The sequence below is a fragment of the Lipomyces japonicus genome (genome assembly GCF_038497905.1).
Source record: "Lipomyces japonicus strain CBS 7319 unplaced genomic scaffold V1514scaffold_41, whole genome shotgun sequence".
Classification (NCBI taxonomy): Eukaryota; Fungi; Ascomycota; class Lipomycetes; order Lipomycetales; family Lipomycetaceae; genus Lipomyces; species Lipomyces japonicus.
Window position 1 is genome coordinate 41950 of NW_027117853.1, and position 17776 is coordinate 59725.

The window sequence follows — 17776 nt, forward strand, 5'->3', positions numbered from 1 at the left end:
GCGTTACGAATTCATGGTGATGTATAATAAATACTTTTGTATAATGTACATTTTATTTTCCTATATTTGTTTGTTATCTCTAATCGTCACTCCATAAATCAAATTCAAAATATGACATGGGCCATTGCAACCATTCCTCCCATTCCCGACCTAATATCTTACAAATCATCTTGACATCGTTCTTCACTCGATGTTCTTGCCACCATACTTTTGTAAAACTCATGACCGCCAGGTAATGCACGTAGATTGCCAAGGCGACGTGGTCATGAAGTTTAAGCTTTTGAATAAATTCATCCGAGCAAACAAACGGCCATGTCATGATGTACCGTGTCAGGCCGGCACCGAGTTCGACAAACTCGGTATCGTTAAACGTGATTAATTGTTCGAGCACGCGAATCGGTCGCTCGCACATGTACGTGAGTTCGCTCTGGTTCAAATCCGTGGCACGCTTGTCAATCAACGTGGACAAGTACAAAAGTGACCGTTCCCCCACGGGCAGGAAATGAATATGCGGGTTCCAGTGCAAGGACATGGCAGCAGCGCCCTCGGCCGAGCCGGCTGCCATGTTATCCGACTCGATCACGACGGCCTTAATGCCAAGCAACAACGGCAGCCACCGGTCGATCGTGACCGACCGGCGGTTGGCATACTCGCCAGTCTCAACGTAGGCGAACGCGTCGATCGAAACTAGCGTGCCGGCCAAGATCAGAGCCTCCAAACTTTTCGGCGTCTTCACGTCGGACACGATGGCGGACCGAAACGATTCAATGGCCCGGTGCCGAAAATAAACGGCAATGTTTTCGTAGGCCGGATCGTTGCGCAGGTACTGCATATGAGTGGCGGACAATGCCAGTACGGAGTACATCATGAAATTAAACTCGCAAGCCATGGTCGGCACTTCATGAGTCCACATGTACACGGACCGCGGATTATAATTGTTTGATAACGATTTGGATGTGTTTAGCGTAAAATTTGTTACCAAGGCCAATTGCTGAGTCTCGATTACCTGCGCCGGTGACCGGCCCAACACGGTGGACGGGTCCGGAATCGCGGTCAGGTTCGGCACCGGTCCGTTGGCTGCGGCGGCGCCCGTCACGCCCATAAATGTCGGCGGTGACGAAAACGTGGTCGCGGATGAGTGCGCTGACAAGCCGCTGGCGATTGTGGATGAACTCGACGCAGGTATCGGGTGGTAATATCGTGTCGCCAGGCCGGGCAGGGCACCAGGCACGGGTACGGACACGCCAAGCGCGAACGTTGGTGGCGCTGCGACATATTGATATGCCTGTTGGTATTCATGCTGTTGTGGTTGTGGTTGTTGTGGCTGCTGCTGCTGTTCTGATTGTGGTTGTGGTTGTGGTTGTGGTTGATGTAGCGCGGCAGCCGGTAATGACGGTGATGGCAGCGGTGTCGTGGCAGCGGTGAACACGTACGAACACGTCACGTTGTGCTTGACGCAGTTTCGGCATTGCGGCCTGCCCTCGTCGCACTTAATCTTGCGCCGCTTGCACACAACGCACCCGTTGCGCGACTTGAGATGCGACCTTCGAGCTGCAGACGATGCCGACGGCGTCAGCGCCTGTGCCGGTGCCGATTTTGGCGACGCATTGATCGGCACCACCAAATCCGGCCCTGTACTTCTGCTCAGCCTTCGCTTGCGAGGCCGAGCCTCGTGCTCGTCATCAGACCCATCGTCGCCGGCATCCGTGATTGCGGTTGTGGAAATTTCATTAATGCCGGTAGACGGCGTGCCGGATGCTGACGACCCTGTCGTGGTAATGATCGGCGGCGGGCCGGCCAGCAGGGCCTGCAACGATGCCGACACGGTTGCGGAGTGAACGAATTGCGACGACGTCTTTGTGGCAGGTTTAGACGTGCCCGTGGTTGTGGCAGAATTGGCAGCCGGTGCGTCAGCAGTGTTGACCGGCGTGAAAGCGTTCGACGAAGCCTGCGACGTTGACAATGTCGAAAGCCGTGACTGTGGTTGTGATGGTGAAGATGGCATGCCGGAGATTGGTTTTATTTACAGTATGCCCGCCAGGGGCGATTTCTCGTATTCTGTTAGCGGATTGGGAAGGACGCGAAGCCTGAACTGCGGAGACGACGCGAAGTGCGGAGCGAACACGAGCGGCGGTCCGGCTGCGCTTGCTCGTGTTCGCATTCGGAATCAGCGGCCTATTGCCGTCTTATCGCCATTTTCTTTTTTTTTATTGTACAGTTATTCAATTTACTTAATTACAGTATTAAAAATTACTTTTAAAATTGCGCACGCATCGCATTCTAAACTGCCATAAAGTCTTCAGTAAAGTCCTGCTGCTCCGCCGCATTCGCAGACACGTCGTCGGCATGCATTGTCGCAAACCACGACTGCTGCTGCATTATAAAAGCGTCGTCAGCCATTCCGCCTGTTAGACCGGTCATCCATTGGTCGACTTCCATCGTAAGCCTGCTGGTCGCGTCTTGTTGCGCCGCCGCCGCCGCAGCAGCAGCAGCAGCAGCAGCAGCATTGCCGCGGTCGTTATTGTCGAGCGCGTCCACCAACCAGGCCAACACTTGACCGCATTGCACGCCAAATGCCCACGAGCCAGATTCAAGCTCACGTGTGGCCGTACCCAGTTTCGTCACGACTTGTTGCCGGTTCGCAAACATGACGTCGAACCCGTAATACTTGCAACTCGTCAAGTGCGCCCATGCCAACGTCAGCGCGGCCGCGAATACGCCCTTGAGCGCGCAGAAACTGGGCGCGCGGCCAAGAGATCGATGCAAAACACGGTACAAGTCAATCGTGGCTGATGCTGCTGCCGCGCATGCTTCCACTGCTGCTGCTGACGGCTGCGGGAACCGCGGCGAGGGCCGGCACACCAACATGAGGCTCTCTTGATATTCAATCTCGAACCGGATTCGAGTCTTGTCAGTCGCAACAGAACCCCCTACCGGTTCATTCGTCTTCCACGTGTCGAGCATCAATATCAGGTTTTCCATCACCGCCGGCTCGCTTAAAGTGTCGGATGAGGTCCAGTTCACGGCAGGCACGTGCAAGGTCTGTAAGATTTTGGTCGTGACTTGGCGCAACCGTACCATGTGCAGAGCCGCAGGCAGGTTTGCAAATTGCAAAGAGCTGCCGGTGGATGTGGCAGAGAAATGTTCCACGTCAATGTCGTCTTCAGCAATGCCGACTGGCCGACCCAACATGCATGCCAACATGCGATCGAGCGAGTACGCGGTCCAAAATACGCGCTTGCGCACTTCTCGGTTGATCTCGTTTAACTTGTGCCCGGACGACGCCCGGTGCAGGCCCAAGCCAGTTGAGATGCGCAGTGCCGTGCCAACCGCCAACCATCCGGACGCACCCTCTGGATCAAACAAGGAGTAAATTGCCAACAACAGTAACCCTCGCAGCGCTCGCACATTATCGGCCGCCAACATGTGACTAGTCAATGGCAATGCATTGTTAAAGTAAAATTTTTGCCGTTCCCCGTCACCCAAGCTGGCGGCTCCGATCGCGCATAACATGAAGAGCGAAAACCTCCAAGCCGGAGCTGTCCGGATGCCTTGAAAGTCGGCATCAAACGATTTTTCCAAATACACCATAATCGTATCCGCGTCAATAAACGGATAAAACACAACTTCCTCAAACGAGGCCTTTAGCAACCGCGTGGCTTCTTCCAAAGTTGGGAAAAACCCGTTCTCGTCATGACGAATAATATCTGACGGCACATCATAATGACCGGTTTCGTTGCTCGTAAATGACGGGGTTGACTTAGTATATCGCAATCGCAACTCGTTCATGGCCGTATATTTATTATGACCCCCAAACTGTCGAATCATCACGCTCACTTGAGATGCAACCACAAGCCCTGACGATGATCCCATGAACCGGGGTTCAGCAGGGATCTCATCTTGGACCACGCTTTGCTCGGCCGCACTGCCAAGCGATAAAAATCCGACATGTGTTGCAAGTTCGTCCAGCATTTCTGTAGGGTTCCTGAATGCCTCGTAGTAGTAATGCTCTGGCCCAACCCGAAACCTGCGCACCGAGCCCATCTTGTTATCGTTACTATTTTTACTGGTATCTAATGCATTTTTCTCGATTTGATTGCCATTATTTCCCATTTCTTCCCCTAAACTAGAAGTACGAACACCGAAATCTAGTACCGTCCCGGTGGTTATTTCCGACATGTCCAATTGCGGGAACTGTCGGTTTAGCATTTGCTCCATCCATGCCACCCTTTCTTCCAATGCCTTCACGTAGTCTTGCGGGTATAACACGGCACCGGATTTGTTCCTTGGATACTGGCATTTAACCAATGCTTTTGTGCAAGCGGTGCAGTCTGGGTACTTCCCATCGCACTGAAATTGACTAGTCAGCACTCGCCTCAAATCTGTTAGCTCGTAGTTAAACCTATCATACCTTTGTTCGACGCTTATGGCATCGCTCGCACGCTTGGACTGTTCTTCGAGACCCAGTCTTTGAAATCTTCACCGTCGCATGTTGTTTTGATTCGCTATTATTTTCCGGGTTTAATCGAAAAACACGGATCTGATTCTTAATTCCTAATGCCTCACCCTCCGTCACAGACGACGAATGAGACATTAGTAAAAGTTCAGTGGTTCTCTCTCAATTTGCAATGATTTCCCCGGATGACTCTTAGATGTAGGGTAAGGGTCAAATTGAGTGCGACCCCAGCTCTCGAAGCGCATTTTTTTTTTTGAGCAATTGATTAGCGCAACCAGTTTTAATGCGAAAAAAAAGCCTCAGTTAGTCGTACAAAATGGGTTAAATTTCTAATTTGTTAGTTTGCTTGATTGAAATATTACTGGTTTTCAATTTAACCAATTATGGACGAACTGCGAGTTGCCAATAAAACAATCGACCGACCTCGTGCGGCGCATTTTTTTTTATCGGCTCGATTAATTGGTTTAATATAAAAGATAATGCTGAAATCCACATGTCTACGTCTGAGGAATGAACATTTCACTAAATGACTAAAAGAATTGTAGTTATAGGGTCAGTGATAAAGATTTTTGAAGTGCAATAAAAGTTTTAATTTTTTTTAGCGCCGGCGTGGCAGGATTGACGTCTGCACTTGTTCTCGCTAGAAACGGATACGATGTGACGGTTATTGCAAAGTTCATGCCCGGCGATTTTGATATCGAATATACAAGTCCATGGGCAGGAGCCAATTGGATGAGTATGGATTTGAATTTTTTTTTTTTGGCGTCATTTGTTCTTGGTGCTAATTGGGATAAAAGGTTTCGTTAAAGACGATCCGGTGCTGGCCAGCTACGATGCAGTTACTTACAAGGTGTTCAAGAACCTGCTTAAGGAGCATCCTGAAGCTGGCATATGGCATCGCAAATGTATTGTATACACTCGTTCTAAGGATCTTCAAAAAGATAATGCCTTGCTTGGCGATATTATCAAGCCAAGACCATGGTTTGCCGACGTGGTTGATAACGTAAAGTAATCATTTTTTAGCAATTTTTTTTTTTTGGATATATGATAGTTTTTTAACATTGAAACGTACGTTACTATACTAGTTTCAACAAATTGAAAAATCTGAATTGCCTGATGGCATGGCTCTAGGTACCAGGTTTGACTCTTTTTGTTTGAATGTTCAAATCTACCTTCCCTGGTTGCAGTCACAAGGCATTGCCGCCGGCATCAAGTTTAACACGGTTTCAATTGGTCACATTAATGAGGCATTTGCACTTCATGCTTCAGGTTTGCCGGCAGAACTGGTGGTCAATTGCACGGGCCTGTTTGCCAGCAAGCTGGGCGGTGTTGAAGACAAGGATTTATACCCAGCTCGCGGACAAACCGTACTGGTCCGTAATACCGTGTCACATATGTACACGGTCAGCGGCAGCGACGATGGTTCTGATGAGATCACATACATCATGTCTCGTCCCGGAGGCGGCACCATCTTGGGAGGGAGTTACCAGGCGGGGAATTGGAGTGGGATCGTGGATCCCAACCTGGCCCAGCGGATAATCAGTCGATGTACCGCTCTCTGTCCCGAATTAGTTCAGAACGGACCAGTTGATATTATCAGGCATGGGGTTGGATTACGACCATCTAGACGGGGCGGACCTAGAGTCGAGTTTGAGACCATTGACGGCGTTGGTAAGGTTGTACATAACTATGGCGCTGGAGGTGCAGGTTATCAATCTAGTTATGGAATGGCAGACGCAGTTGTTAAACTTGTTGATTTAGCTTTTGCAAAATAATAGTTATATAACTAACTTAAATATAAAAAATTAGAAGAAATGGCAAAGAAATAGTTGGTGTAGTTATGTAATAATCAGAGTAGGGCTGCATTTTCCTAATTAAGGAATTCGTAAACAATTTTCATTTGTTGTTGTTTCTGTCCATCCGGCATCGCGCTCTTCTCCTTTCCCCACAACTTTCTCTTTCTCCTCCGCTATATAATAAATCCTTTTGCTAATCCAACTTGCGACGAAGATTTCTTTTTTTTCTTTTTATTTGTTTTTACGAATAATGTCTTTTTTCCATCCATCATCTCATCCGTTGAATCCATTCGGCACCGGGCGCAATCATCCACCGCCATTCTTCCCGATGGGCATGCCACCTCCACCTCCACCGCCGCCTCCTTCTCCTCATTCACCTCCAGGGTTATCATCTAGCTTGACTGCGATGAAAAGTGAAGATTTGCAACAGCAGCAACTTCATCCGGACGGCGCGAAAAAAAAAATTTATGTTCGAACTGATGACGAGCAGTTTGCATTACCATTATCCAAAGTCGAAACTAACGAGGTAAGAACTTAATCCAAACAGCAAAAAGTACGTTTAAAACAAAAAAACAAATATCTAACATGATTAAAAGGGCTTGGTATCGTTATTGTCCAAGATGTTTGGCGCCGACGTGCTGTATCGATTACAGATTCGGTATGACACCACCGTGCTTGACGGCAAAGGCAACCCGGTCGGCCCCATTTGCGGTGGCGCCATGCTTTATCCCGAGTATTGGGAGAGTTTGGTTGAAAATGGCATGCGCATTCTTATTAAACTTTTGCCTGAAGAAAATAATAGACCACCACTTTCAACTTTGTCACAAGGCAAATCAAGTGTAGGTGACGAGAGCAACCATCCGGTATTAGTGAAAGACTACTCTGCTGCGGATGAATCTACGCAGTCTACGCAGTCTGACGAAATTGACAAGTCACATGACGTTGCTGCTTCTACGGTGTTGATCTCGCCGTCGCTCAAGGCGAAGGAAAACCATCAAGTAGCTCCCGACCGCGCCTATGCTGCGGTAGCACGACAGGGCTTGCCACTGGGTGTCAGCACGAATTCGGCAACCAATACATCGGTTCGCGAATTATCTGTCCCTCAAGTTCGGGTTGTGCCGGACCAAGTCAACACTCAGAAAATATTCCAACCTGGCAAAATGTCGGCCATGACCGCAGCCGAAGCGGCAGTCAAATCAGTCACAGACCCGTACAGCTTGACGTATCAGTCATGCATCACGTTGCTGGCACCCATGCTTCCGGATTTCAGAAGACTCACTCATCCACGGCTTAGTCCGAATATCGTGACAATACGTCCCTGTCATGAAAATACCCTATGGATATTCTGTGTGGTTCAGCATACCCTTCATCCAGTCACGGTTCGTGCTTTCGAAACAATTGATATTGAAGAACTAATCTTGCGTGTCGTACCGCCGGAAATGGGCAAGGAACGCGTGGTTGTGCTTTGGAGAAACATGAAGTTTGGCGGCGAAAGCATTGGGCCCAAATACAACGCCAAAAAGGAAACACGAGGCACTGGTGGCCGAAACATGTGGAAGCGCAATTTGGCGGTTTTGGCGGTCAAAAATGCCGAAGTTTTTGTCGTTGTGTATGAGCAGTCGTTGCAGCAACAGCAGCAACAGCGCGAACATTTGAATGAGTTGGAAGTTGTCAGCAAAAAAAGCACCGACGAATACCAGAAATACCCCAAGAGTAGATATGATACTACGGACATATCCCCAAAGAAGAAGCAAGGCATTTCGGATGAATCTACACCAACTGGTTCATCACTTACGAGCATCTCGTTTGAGCATAATTATCGAGACATGAAGAACAACAAATTTAATCATGCTGATAACAACGATAAAGAGAATACGGAGCATGTTAAGATTGCAGATCAAAACCTGGACAAGATATATTTGACGGATCCGAAACGTATTATTCCTGTAGTACCGTCTGCTAATATGCAAAATTTAGTCAAATCGTTATTCCCTGACTGGAAAAAATCTCAGAATTCATAATAAAAAAAGAATAAAAAAAAAAAAAAGAAAGATTTTATCTTAATTTCATTAAACTGGATTTTTTTTATCATTATTTCATTTTTCATTATTCCCTTATATCGGGTTATCCAGAGCATTTTAGGAGCATGGGTCATGTTTATTTATTTATTTTATCAAAATTATGTTCGGACGTAAATGAGTTGAATGTATATATATTAATGTGAAAAATAAGTCGTTTATATGAGAACGCCGCTTGGTCCTGGCGCAATCCTTCAAGTTGTTTTTATACAATCTCCTGACGGGCATTCTCCGTGTCAACCAAGTATTGTTTGGAAATTTGGAATTCGTCTGTTTGTGGAGAGCCCATCGCGGCCGTTCCTGAGGCCACAAAAAAAAAGAGCTAATTTAATATAATGTTACGATGAACCGATTAGGACCGTTTAGTAAATAATCTTGAAATCATAATAATGCATAGTTAATTATATAAACAATAGCTATAACACTGTATTTTTAGAATTGCAAAGGCCAATTAAGATTGCTGTGTTTGCAACAAGTAACAGGTGCTGCGACTACATCCTGACACCGTTGTACTTGCCCTGGACCGTCCTCACCTCGCTAACCTATACAACCCGCCGGGTCGATCCATCGGTCATGGCCCATCTTCCCTTGATGTACTCTTGCCACAGCTCACCTCGATGAATGGTCAAGAGTGAGTCGTAGCTGGGTACCCCGACCCCGACCCCGTCGAGACGTTGCCCGCCATGAGCATTACTTGCAGGTTGCCAAAAAACGTGGCATTGCGGTGCTGTGTTGAAAAAACATGGTTGGTATATACTAAATTATCATCATTTTATTTTTTTATCTTTTTTTCTATTATCATCACGAAGTTGGCAGTTGCAAGAATCAACTCTACATCGAAATTGAAATTTAAAAAAAAAAAAGTATAATAGTTTGCGGAATTTTAATTTTATACACGGCTTTCGATCGATAGAAATTTTTGTAAAACTTAAATATTTGTCGAGGAACGAGCAAACCCACTCTTGCATATAGTGCACCTTCAATCACAGGATAAAGGTTGCACTTATGAATAGTATTTGTTTTGGTGCTCAACAGTTACGCTGTAAGTTGGCTAGTTGTAAGTAACGGATATCTGCTGTCATGATGCAACATTCTCAGGTTTTGTTAGCTGCATCAAGCTTTCAACTCTAACTCAGCCGCTACAAATTACAATGGCACAACTGTGGTCAATCACCAACCAGCCATTAATTGCATGTTTCATATATACAGATGTATAGATCGTATAAGCATGTAATTCTACAATGTCAAGTTTTATCCAATGAAAACAAGAAAAAGAAAAAAAAAATCAACCACTTGTGCCTCGGTCGCAATGACCCGCCCGAGATGAACGATAACATAAGGTTTATAGAAATTCCGCGCAATGAGATAGACTTCACAGCGGTATGGAGTGTCAAACGATAGATTTAAAAAAAAAAATATTTAAATAAATTAAACTAGTTTGATTTTAGTTTATCTATATCTTACGATTATAATAATAACAATAGTAATAAAAGTAGAAATAAAAGTGGTAAAAATAGGTATATGCAGCTGGCTCGGGTCCGTTATTTGAGGTACCAAAAACGCTTTAGCGCCAAAAGTCACGAAGAAACTTGAAAACAGCACGGCTACTGCCCTCTCGCTTTTAGTTCTTTTCAATGGTTTGGTTGATCTTTTCTTTGCTGTAAAATAGATTGCCCACTAGTTCCATTTGTTGAAGTCTTTTTTCGAAAAGGCAAAACAAAACTTCATTTTTTTTGGTACAAAACAGGCTTAGTGTTTAGATGTCCCATCATTTTAAGATTGAAGAGGTTTGTTGTTCCCTTCCCCCTCCCTTTTTCTATGCCCATAACTATATACCCGCGCTTTTTATCAATTGATCTTGTTCTAACAACTATTTTTTTTTATTTGTTTTGTCCGGTTTTACTAGATGAGCCAGCCAAACGCGTCAACACCTTTGCGAGATGACGATGCTCAAGCACCCGAGATTGCGCCATCCCGGCCATCTGAGGAAGCACCTGAAGTCGTGTTTGCGAACGCATCTCCGGAAGTGATAATTTTTGGTCAAGACGATCATGCCAGTCCTGGTGCGGTTTTGGTCGACACTGAGAAGCCGGTAGCATACTCTACTGCTGCTGATGGCTTTTCTAAACCAGGCCAGGCGAAATTTGGGTCGGACGATAGTTTGGATAAAGAGAAGTTCGCTGGTACTTCTGGTTCTGATTCTGGTGCTGCTGCTGCTGTTGCTGCTGGCGCGCGCCCGCGAAGGCGGATCTTGGGTTTGACCGTGCGAGTGTTTATCCTTGCCGTAGTCGCCATCTTGATTATTCTCGCTGTCGCATTGGGTGCCGGCTTGGGTGCCGGCTTGAAGAAGCAAAACAGTAGCAAGAGTTCAGCCAATTTGCCGTCTACTGTGTCTGTTAGTTCTACAATAACTCCATCAGCAACAGTGTCTTCATCGTCGTCATCTTCATCTTCTTCCTCTTCTTCCTCTTCTTCCTCTTCATCGTCAGCGGCCACAGCCACGTCGACAACAACATTGTCAGATGATTTTTGCATTCCACAGTCAAACTTGATCTCTAACCCGCAATTTGAAGATTTGAAGTATTGGACAAACTATATTGCACCCAATCAATTAAACGCATCAATCACCGCTGTTTCTTTCACGGACGGTTCGCCGGCTGGTGTTTATCAACCGTACTTGCGAAGTAATGAAACTCAACAATACATGGCGGGCATTTATCAAAAAGTCAGCTTGCAACCAAGCACGTTATATAACGCAAGAACGACCTTCAAGTATGTTGAACGGTTTGACGATAACAACAGCCCGTTTGTCGATTTTGGGTTTTATGTCAAGCGAGGGTCGAACACTAGTGAATCTATCACTATACTTTCGTACTCCAATTCCACGTTTGATAGTTCAATCAATAATACTGCTCAAACTTTCAGCGTCATTTTCACATCTTATGAAGATTCTGAACATGAAATATGGTTTTATGTATGTTTTACAAGAGGAAAAAAAATAGTGCTTTATTATGGGTAACATGGTCGACTAACTTGTTTTTGTTTAATTTTAGGCCTTATCGAATATCGCAGACTTGTTTATCAATGCCGTGAGCATCTACAGCGTCAACGACGATTCATGCCCTGACGCTGATCCCAATTATTCATTATCTTCTATTGATTATTGATTTTGGGTAGATATATATTTGCATGTTGCTCGTTCATCTTTTTTTTTGTTTTAGTACTTTCCAGTTGGTTTTTTTTTTTTTTTATTTATTTTTAGTTTGCCAAGGATGAGGTAGAATCAATTTATCGAATTTTAAAATAAATGTAATCTATTTTTGAAAATCTTAAAGTTGATTTGCGTCGGTTGCAATCTTACAATCTTCAATCTAACTCGGTTTAATGCATATCAAACCGGCTTAGAGATCAATAACAAGAAAAATATGGAAGTCATTGATCGTAACCCGGATGCGGAGAGATCTGTGCCATGAGGGGTGGTTGTAATTTATAAGCTTACGATCGATAATAATTTGAAAAAGAGTACCAAAGGTTATGCGTTGAGGTGTCTTTTGGTTTGCATCACGCGAACTGTGAAGATGATAAGAAAGCCGTAATTATTTCTATGTAACAACTGTTTACCAATTGAACAGCCCATGTCGCTGCAATGAAAAAAGGTTCTTCAGTGTCGGGGTCGTAACATTTTGGTGATTACAAAATTCAATAACTCCATCATTCACTAAAGCTATTTTTCATGGACGGGATCACCCGCTTGGCACGTCTCTGACTAGCAATCGAGCTCAGTTGATATAGCCCGTTTCAATTCTCCGATATCCAGTTAGCAGCCGGGCACGTTTTGCAATTTGCAAGACATTATGTCCAGGCTCGCCAAAATTGCCCCCGAATTATTCAATGTGTGATACATAATTTATATTCTACCAATAACATTGTTGGCATATACATGTACATGCACATTCTCAATTTTATTCCTTACCGTATACATGTTGCTTGTTTATCATCCGTCTGTACATTCAGCTAGTTTCTTCTCTTTTTTTTTTGGTTTGATTTCATGTTTTGGTTTGTCAAATTTAATAGCTTTGTATTTATTAAAATAGTTATCGGGGCCCGCCCGCATTAATAATTTCTGCGGGGTTTAAACGACAAAATAGAAGCTCTGTTCCCCACAGAATGCAAAAGGCATTCGAATTTGTGAACCAGCTTATAGAAATACTACAGACAAATTTCAACAGCAATTCAATTTTATACATAAAATATCATAGTGAATATCTTATTAGGTTTTTTTTTTTTGCATAATGGCAACATTTACCTTGGATCAAGTCAGGCAACATAATACTGCAAGTTCATGTTGGGTTATCATTCGCAATGCGGTTTACGATGTTACCAAATTTTTATCTGACCATCCAGGAGGCAAAAAATCAATCTTGATTGTGGCTGGCAAGGATGCGACTGAAAAATTCGACACCATTCATCCGGAAGGTACTTTGGAAGAAAATCTGAACGCGATCACGAAACTGGGCGAGCTGGCTGATAGCGAAGAGGCCTCAAGGACCGTTTCGCCTACAAATGAAAAGAATTTATTACTACCTTCAGCGGCGATCGTGACACCACAAGACATGTTAAATCTGCATGATTTCGAGAAGCACGCGCAAGAAACATTGTCCAAAAAGGCATGGGCTTATTATTTTTCTGCCACGGATGACATGTCAACCAAATCATTCAATCACGAGATTTTTCGAACCGTGCTGTTTCGGCCTCGTATTTTCAGAGACATTGTGCGCACGGACACGTCGTCCGAGATTGTCGGCGTCAAGACGTCGTTGCCATTGTTCGTGTCACCGGCCGCCCTGGCGCGCCTGGCACACCCGGATGGCGAGAAAGCGATCGCACGCGCATGCGGGCGGCATGGCATTTTACAGATCGTGTCAAACAACTCGTCACTGAGGTACGGTGACGTCGTGGCAGCCAAGGTCGCACGCGATCAGCCGTTTGCGTTTCAGTTGTACGTTCAAAACGACAGGTCCAAGAGCGAGAAGCAACTGCGGGACGTAATCGATGCTGGTTGCAAGGCCGTGGTTCTTACGTTGGACGCACCAACGCCTGGAAAGAGAGAGCTTGATGAACGAGTCGGACGGGAAGAGGCCAAGCAGGCTGGTGCTGCATTCGGTGACGGCGCTGATGACGACGAGCCGTTATCGGGCGGATCGGGCTTAGGTGCCAACACGAGTGGCGGGGTAGGTAACGCATTATTTCAAGGCACGGCTGGCGATTTGGTATGGCAGGACTTGGTTTGGTTGCGGAATCAATTGCCAGACGACGTCAAGATCGTTCTGAAGGGCTTGCAAACGGTTGAAGACGCAGTCCTGGCAGTGAATCAGGTTGACCACCGAACTGGCCAACCGCTTGTACATGGAATTTTGTTATCTAATCACGGCGGTCGGGCATTGGAAGGCGCACCGCCGTCACTCCTGGTTTTGGAAGAACTCAGGTTGTACGCGCCGCAAGTGTTCGACAAGGTCGAAGTATATATTGACGGAGGCATAAGACGTGGCACCGATGTGGTCAAGGCATTATGCCTAGGTGCAAAACAAGTTGGCATTGGACGGCCGGCGTTAACGGCATTGGCTGGTGGGTTTGGAGAACGAGGCGTGTCCAGAACGATCGAGAGTACGTATATTACATTTCGTCAGACTTATTAATCCAGAAATCATTGAATTTTTTTTTTTTTTTTTTTTTGACTGATGAATACTAATTGAGCATATAGTATTGAGAAAAGAAATTTTAACTGCCATTAAGCTACTTGGAGTTAATGATTTAAGTCAACTTGGTCCTCATTTTGTAAGTTTTTTTTTTTTGGTATTCTATTTGCCGCGGTGGTGGCTCTTCATAGATTGTTAACAAATGACGTAGGTCAACACTAGACAACTGGATCAATTAATTGGCCCAAATCCATTTCAAGCTGAGTATCTCAAGGCAAAACTGTAAGACGTAAAGTATTTTTATAGAAACTTGGAATATACATTGAACGGAGGACAATGTTCGCTTGTAGTACATGACCCTTACCCACGACGCCGAAATTTGCTTGCGTTTTGCGATAATTCAATTAACCAAAGCAAGCAACGGTTCAGGTTTAATTCACAGATACTTATTTAAGGAGCATTGCACTTACTAGTCATAACACGAAGAGTAGAGTAAAGATTTTTTTACAGCATTAAAATGGGTCTTGTCAAGATTGAAGGAAAAGTGTTTCGAGGAAACACGTTGGTAGAGGTACGCTATATTTAGTTTACTTTTCACTTCCATTGCAACGAGCCAAACAGCAAAAGCTTTGCTTTTAAAATGCGTTTATATATATATATCTAATCTCATGGTTTTTTTTGGGGGGGAGGGGATAAATAGATTGGATTGGCTTCAAAACTTTTCGGATTAGGCAAAAATAATGCTCGAAGGATTTTGGCCAGCCTGGGGTTGTTCCCGTTCATTCGATTTAGAGAATTGTCAGAGGCTCATATTATTGCCATTCAAAAAGAATTGCAATCATACGTGATTGAAACTGAGGCCAAGAGTATTATTAATCGAAATATTCAAGTAAAACGAGCCATTGGATCGTACGTTGGCAAGCGACATGTGTTGGGGTACGTTGGATTGCAAATCAATGAATTTTTTTTTTTTCTTTTCTTTTCTTTTCTTTTCTTTGCTTTTTTTTTTTTTCAGTGATATTGACTTGAACGGTTTTGTTTTTTTCTTTTCCAAATAGATATCCCGTGAGAGGACAGAGAACCAAGAATAATGCACAAACAGCAAAGAGAATGAACAGGATACCGAGACGGTTTTATTCGACCGCGACTTCTACCACGTTTGGTCAGCCGACATCGATTTTACGGTAAGCAAAACAGCAAATAACGCCAGCAGTTGGGAACAAATTGGTTTCCTTTTAAATCTTTTTTGGGGGCATTGTTTTGTGATGAGCTAACGGCAAGTTTGCTTTAGGAACACGGTCAATCATATTCAACGAGTCATTCCCAAATTACGATTTTGGTAATGTATCCAAAAAATAAAAGAAACCCGACTCCTTTTACATGTACACAGGTTGTTAGATCACGGTTGTATAATATAAATCTTGATGTGTACTTCGTACCAATTGGCCGGCCATATTTCACGTAGATTGTAAATAGGGTAACCTCGCTCGCTTAGTCACTGCCACAACTGTTACCCTGCCCCGAGCACTTGCCGGATTGCAACGCAATAAGGGTCTCGTACCGGCCTAAGCCAGCCAACCAAAAAACGACTTGCCGTGAGTTTTCCCGGCATCCCGACGAACCGGAAAGTGTCCCTTTTTTCTTTTAACTTGAGGAGAATAAAAAAAACAGCAATTAACTTTTGTTTTTTTTTTATTGATTTGCTCTTTTTTTATATTTATTCTTTTTAAAGGAATATCAAAAAAAAAAATATAAAAAAAAGGCAATTGAATTGCTTTATTTTTTTGGCCTTCGTTTGAATTTAGTTTATTCATAATTTCAAGTTTGAATTCAAAATGCTGAGATCAGCTCTTTCTAAGGTAAGATGAAGTCATGTGGAAATTCAATTGGCAAAGCAGCGCAACATGTGAATTGGTTTTTCGGGTCGGACAGGCGGAGGTTGTTGAACGTCTAGTGCTTTACTGTTGGCTGGGGACATGTTTCGGTTAACCGATAACTAACACAACAATTTTTTGCTAGTCCCTTCCTCGGGCCTCAATTCCTTTAGTTGGTACTTCACGATCAGCTACCACGGTTGCTTCCGACATTTTCAAGCCATTGAAGTTCGGTGGCAAGTATACGGTTACTTTGATTCCAGGTATGAATCCCGCTTTGCTACTCTGCTCTAACTGCATCCGGTCATTGCCGGCAGTCAATTGCAAGTCGGCGACAGTCAAGACGCATTTTAATATTTGTTGTTTGTCGTCGTATTTGCTATTTTTTTTTTTTTTTTTTTGACTAACTCTTTGGGTTGTCAAGGTGACGGTATCGGTGCCGAGGTTTCGGAATCGGTTCAAACCATTTTCAAGGCCGACAATGTGCCCATCGAATGGGAACAGGTTGACGTTACCGGTGTTGGTGCGTCTGAATCCGGATTTCGTGAATCTGTGCAATCACTCAAACGTAACAAGGTCGGTCTCAAGGGAATCTTGTTCACTCCGGTTGAACGATCCGGCCATAGATCGTTTAACGTTGCGCTCAGACAAGAACTTGACATTTATGCATCACTTGTGTTGATCAAAAACATTCCCGGTGTTAAAACCAGGCATGAAGGTATTGACTTGGCACTCATTCGTGAAAACACGGAAGGTGAATACTCCGGATTAGAACATCAATCCGTGCCCGGCGTGGTTGAATCTCTTAAGATTATTACCAAGCACAAGACTGAGCGATTGGCTCGGTTTGCTTACGAGTTTGCACTTAAAAATGATCGCAAGAAAGTTACTGTTGTGCACAAGGCAAACATCATGAAGTTGGCCGATGGCTTGTTCAGACGTACCGTGCAAGAGATTGGTGAGGAATATCCTTCCATTGCCACGAACGACATCATTGTCGATAACGCGTCCATGCAAGCGGTTTCATATCCTCAACAATTCGATGTGTTGGTGTTGCCAAACTTGTACGGTTCCATCTTGTCCAACATTGGTGCCGGCTTGGTCGGCGGACCGGGCGTGATCCCCGGTTGCAACATTGGCCGCGAGATTGCCTTGTTTGAACCTGGTTGCAGACACGTTGGTCTTGATATCAAGGGACGCAATCAAGCCAACCCGACCGCGTTGTTACTTTCCGGAACCATGCTTCTTCGTCATCTCGGTCTTGATGATCATGCTGATCGTATCTCCAAGGCTGTTTATGCGGTTCTTGCCGAGGGCAAGATTAGAACTCCTGATCTTCATGGTGTCAACACGACTTCTGATTTCACCAAGGCTGTTTTGAACAAGTTGGAAGCTTTTTAAACAAGATGCAAAAAAAAAATTTAATGAATATATATTTTGCAAACAAGATAGAGAAATTCTAAACGTTATGATTTAATGCAGGGCATATCCTTTTTTTTTTTTTTTAATTGATTGATTGTTTAAACAGAAATTATAATGGAAATCATTTTTTGAAAAAAAAAATACAAATACAAATACAAATACAAATAATAAGAAAAAAATTTTAATATACTAATAACGACTTTTTTTCAAAACAAATGTCTGGACATAAAATTTTTTTTTTTTTTTTTTACTCCCAGATTTCCAATCATGATTGTAAACCGTCCAAAAAAAGTTACAGCTGAAGAGCTTATGTCGTACCCGACTTCGGATACTGCTAAGGCTGTTCTTTAGCTTTCTTTGCCTCAAGAAACAGACTATCAAGATGTTGAATCCGGTTATGTACGGAATTGTGGATGATTCAAGTAACATTGCCATAAGCGTAGTTACAGGGGAA

The 17776-nt window shown here is 44.2% G+C and overlaps 8 protein-coding genes across 8 annotated transcripts; 6 read left to right on the plus strand and 2 right to left on the minus strand.

Moving 5' to 3' along the window:
* Positions 1-31: 31 nt before the first annotated feature.
* Positions 32-2067, minus strand: V1514DRAFT_335457 (uncharacterized protein). Its single transcript, XM_066928395.1, has one exon. The coding sequence runs from the start codon at positions 2003-2005 to the stop codon at positions 80-82; it is 1926 nt and encodes a 641-aa protein (XP_066781767.1). The 5' UTR covers positions 2006-2067; the 3' UTR covers positions 32-79.
* Positions 2068-2191: 124 nt separating this feature from the next.
* Positions 2192-4610, minus strand: V1514DRAFT_353851 (fungal-specific transcription factor domain-containing protein). The gene is made up of 2 exons (XM_066929562.1): positions 4412-4610; positions 2192-4350 (listed from the first exon to the last, which is right to left on the minus strand). The coding sequence occupies exons 1-2, from the start codon at positions 4592-4594 to the stop codon at positions 2281-2283; spliced, it is 2253 nt and encodes a 750-aa protein (XP_066781768.1). The 5' UTR covers positions 4595-4610; the 3' UTR covers positions 2192-2280.
* A 130-nt stretch (positions 4611-4740) lies between these two features.
* Positions 4741-6279, plus strand: V1514DRAFT_310452 (uncharacterized protein). Its single transcript, XM_066925771.1, has 4 exons — positions 4741-5008; positions 5059-5192; positions 5254-5459; positions 5542-6279. Exons 1-4 carry the CDS (start codon positions 4983-4985, stop codon positions 6229-6231), a joined length of 1056 nt encoding a protein of 351 aa, XP_066781769.1. The 5' UTR covers positions 4741-4982; the 3' UTR covers positions 6232-6279.
* Positions 6280-6420: 141 nt separating this feature from the next.
* Positions 6421-8523, plus strand: V1514DRAFT_335467 (uncharacterized protein). The gene is made up of 2 exons (XM_066928396.1): positions 6421-6778; positions 6849-8523. Exons 1-2 carry the CDS (start codon positions 6503-6505, stop codon positions 8271-8273), a joined length of 1701 nt encoding a protein of 566 aa, XP_066781770.1. The 5' UTR covers positions 6421-6502; the 3' UTR covers positions 8274-8523.
* A 1617-nt stretch (positions 8524-10140) lies between these two features.
* On the plus strand, positions 10141-11716 carry V1514DRAFT_335471 (uncharacterized protein). The gene is made up of 2 exons (XM_066928397.1): positions 10141-11304; positions 11384-11716. Exons 1-2 carry the CDS (start codon positions 10237-10239, stop codon positions 11495-11497), a joined length of 1182 nt encoding a protein of 393 aa, XP_066781771.1. The 5' UTR covers positions 10141-10236; the 3' UTR covers positions 11498-11716.
* Positions 11717-12622: 906 nt separating this feature from the next.
* Positions 12623-14312, plus strand: V1514DRAFT_344280 (FMN-dependent dehydrogenase-domain-containing protein; the record flags this gene model as incomplete). The annotated part of the gene is made up of 3 exons (XM_066929181.1): positions 12623-13994; positions 14092-14165; positions 14238-14312. The coding sequence occupies 3 exons, from the start codon at positions 12623-12625 to the stop codon at positions 14310-14312; spliced, it is 1521 nt and encodes a 506-aa protein (XP_066781772.1).
* A 127-nt stretch (positions 14313-14439) lies between these two features.
* Positions 14440-15462, plus strand: V1514DRAFT_335474 (mitochondrial 37S ribosomal protein uS13m). Its single transcript, XM_066928398.1, has 4 exons — positions 14440-14597; positions 14727-14962; positions 15085-15210; positions 15318-15462. Exons 1-4 carry the CDS (start codon positions 14544-14546, stop codon positions 15367-15369), a joined length of 468 nt encoding a protein of 155 aa, XP_066781773.1. The 5' UTR covers positions 14440-14543; the 3' UTR covers positions 15370-15462.
* Positions 15463-15647: 185 nt separating this feature from the next.
* Positions 15648-17535, plus strand: V1514DRAFT_335476 (uncharacterized protein). Its single transcript, XM_066928399.1, has 3 exons — positions 15648-15885; positions 16046-16163; positions 16325-17535. The coding sequence occupies exons 1-3, from the start codon at positions 15862-15864 to the stop codon at positions 17299-17301; spliced, it is 1119 nt and encodes a 372-aa protein (XP_066781774.1). The 5' UTR covers positions 15648-15861; the 3' UTR covers positions 17302-17535.
* Positions 17536-17776: the final 241 nt, after the last annotated feature.

What these genes read in the sequence shown, in the direction of transcription:
- V1514DRAFT_335467 (XM_066928396.1), top strand. Translation starts at nt 6,503, where the DNA reads ATGTCTTTTTTCCATCCATCATCTCATCCGTTGAATCCATTCGGCACC. An exon ending in CCAAAGTCGAAACTAACGAG is followed by an intron (nt 6,779 to 6,848) that starts GTAAGAACTTAA and finishes CATGATTAAAAG; the next exon opens with GGCTTGGTATCGTTATTGTC.
- V1514DRAFT_335474 (XM_066928398.1), top strand. Translation starts at nt 14,544, where the DNA reads ATGGGTCTTGTCAAGATTGAAGGAAAAGTGTTTCGAGGAAACACGTTG. An exon ending in GAGGAAACACGTTGGTAGAG is followed by an intron (nt 14,598 to 14,726) that starts GTACGCTATATT and finishes GGGGATAAATAG; the next exon opens with ATTGGATTGGCTTCAAAACT. An exon ending in GGCAAGCGACATGTGTTGGG is followed by an intron (nt 14,963 to 15,084) that starts GTACGTTGGATT and finishes TTTTCCAAATAG; the next exon opens with ATATCCCGTGAGAGGACAGA.
- V1514DRAFT_335457 (XM_066928395.1), bottom strand. Translation starts at nt 2,005, where the DNA reads ATGCCATCTTCACCATCACAACCACAGTCACGGCTTTCGACATTGTCA.
- V1514DRAFT_353851 (XM_066929562.1), bottom strand. Translation starts at nt 4,594, where the DNA reads ATGTCTCATTCGTCGTCTGTGACGGAGGGTGAGGCATTAGGAATTAAG. An exon ending in GCCATAAGCGTCGAACAAAG is followed by an intron (nt 4,351 to 4,411) that starts GTATGATAGGTT and finishes AGTCAATTTCAG; the next exon opens with TGCGATGGGAAGTACCCAGA.
- V1514DRAFT_310452 (XM_066925771.1), top strand. Translation starts at nt 4,983, where the DNA reads ATGACTAAAAGAATTGTAGTTATAGG. An exon ending in AAAAGAATTGTAGTTATAGG is followed by an intron (nt 5,009 to 5,058) that starts GTCAGTGATAAA and finishes AATTTTTTTTAG; the next exon opens with CGCCGGCGTGGCAGGATTGA. An exon ending in GGCAGGAGCCAATTGGATGA is followed by an intron (nt 5,193 to 5,253) that starts GTATGGATTTGA and finishes TTGGGATAAAAG; the next exon opens with GTTTCGTTAAAGACGATCCG.
- V1514DRAFT_335476 (XM_066928399.1), top strand. Translation starts at nt 15,862, where the DNA reads ATGCTGAGATCAGCTCTTTCTAAG. An exon ending in TGAGATCAGCTCTTTCTAAG is followed by an intron (nt 15,886 to 16,045) that starts GTAAGATGAAGT and finishes ATTTTTTGCTAG; the next exon opens with TCCCTTCCTCGGGCCTCAAT. An exon ending in TACGGTTACTTTGATTCCAG is followed by an intron (nt 16,164 to 16,324) that starts GTATGAATCCCG and finishes TGGGTTGTCAAG; the next exon opens with GTGACGGTATCGGTGCCGAG.
- V1514DRAFT_335471 (XM_066928397.1), top strand. Translation starts at nt 10,237, where the DNA reads ATGAGCCAGCCAAACGCGTCAACACCTTTGCGAGATGACGATGCTCAA. An exon ending in AACATGAAATATGGTTTTAT is followed by an intron (nt 11,305 to 11,383) that starts GTATGTTTTACA and finishes GTTTAATTTTAG; the next exon opens with GCCTTATCGAATATCGCAGA.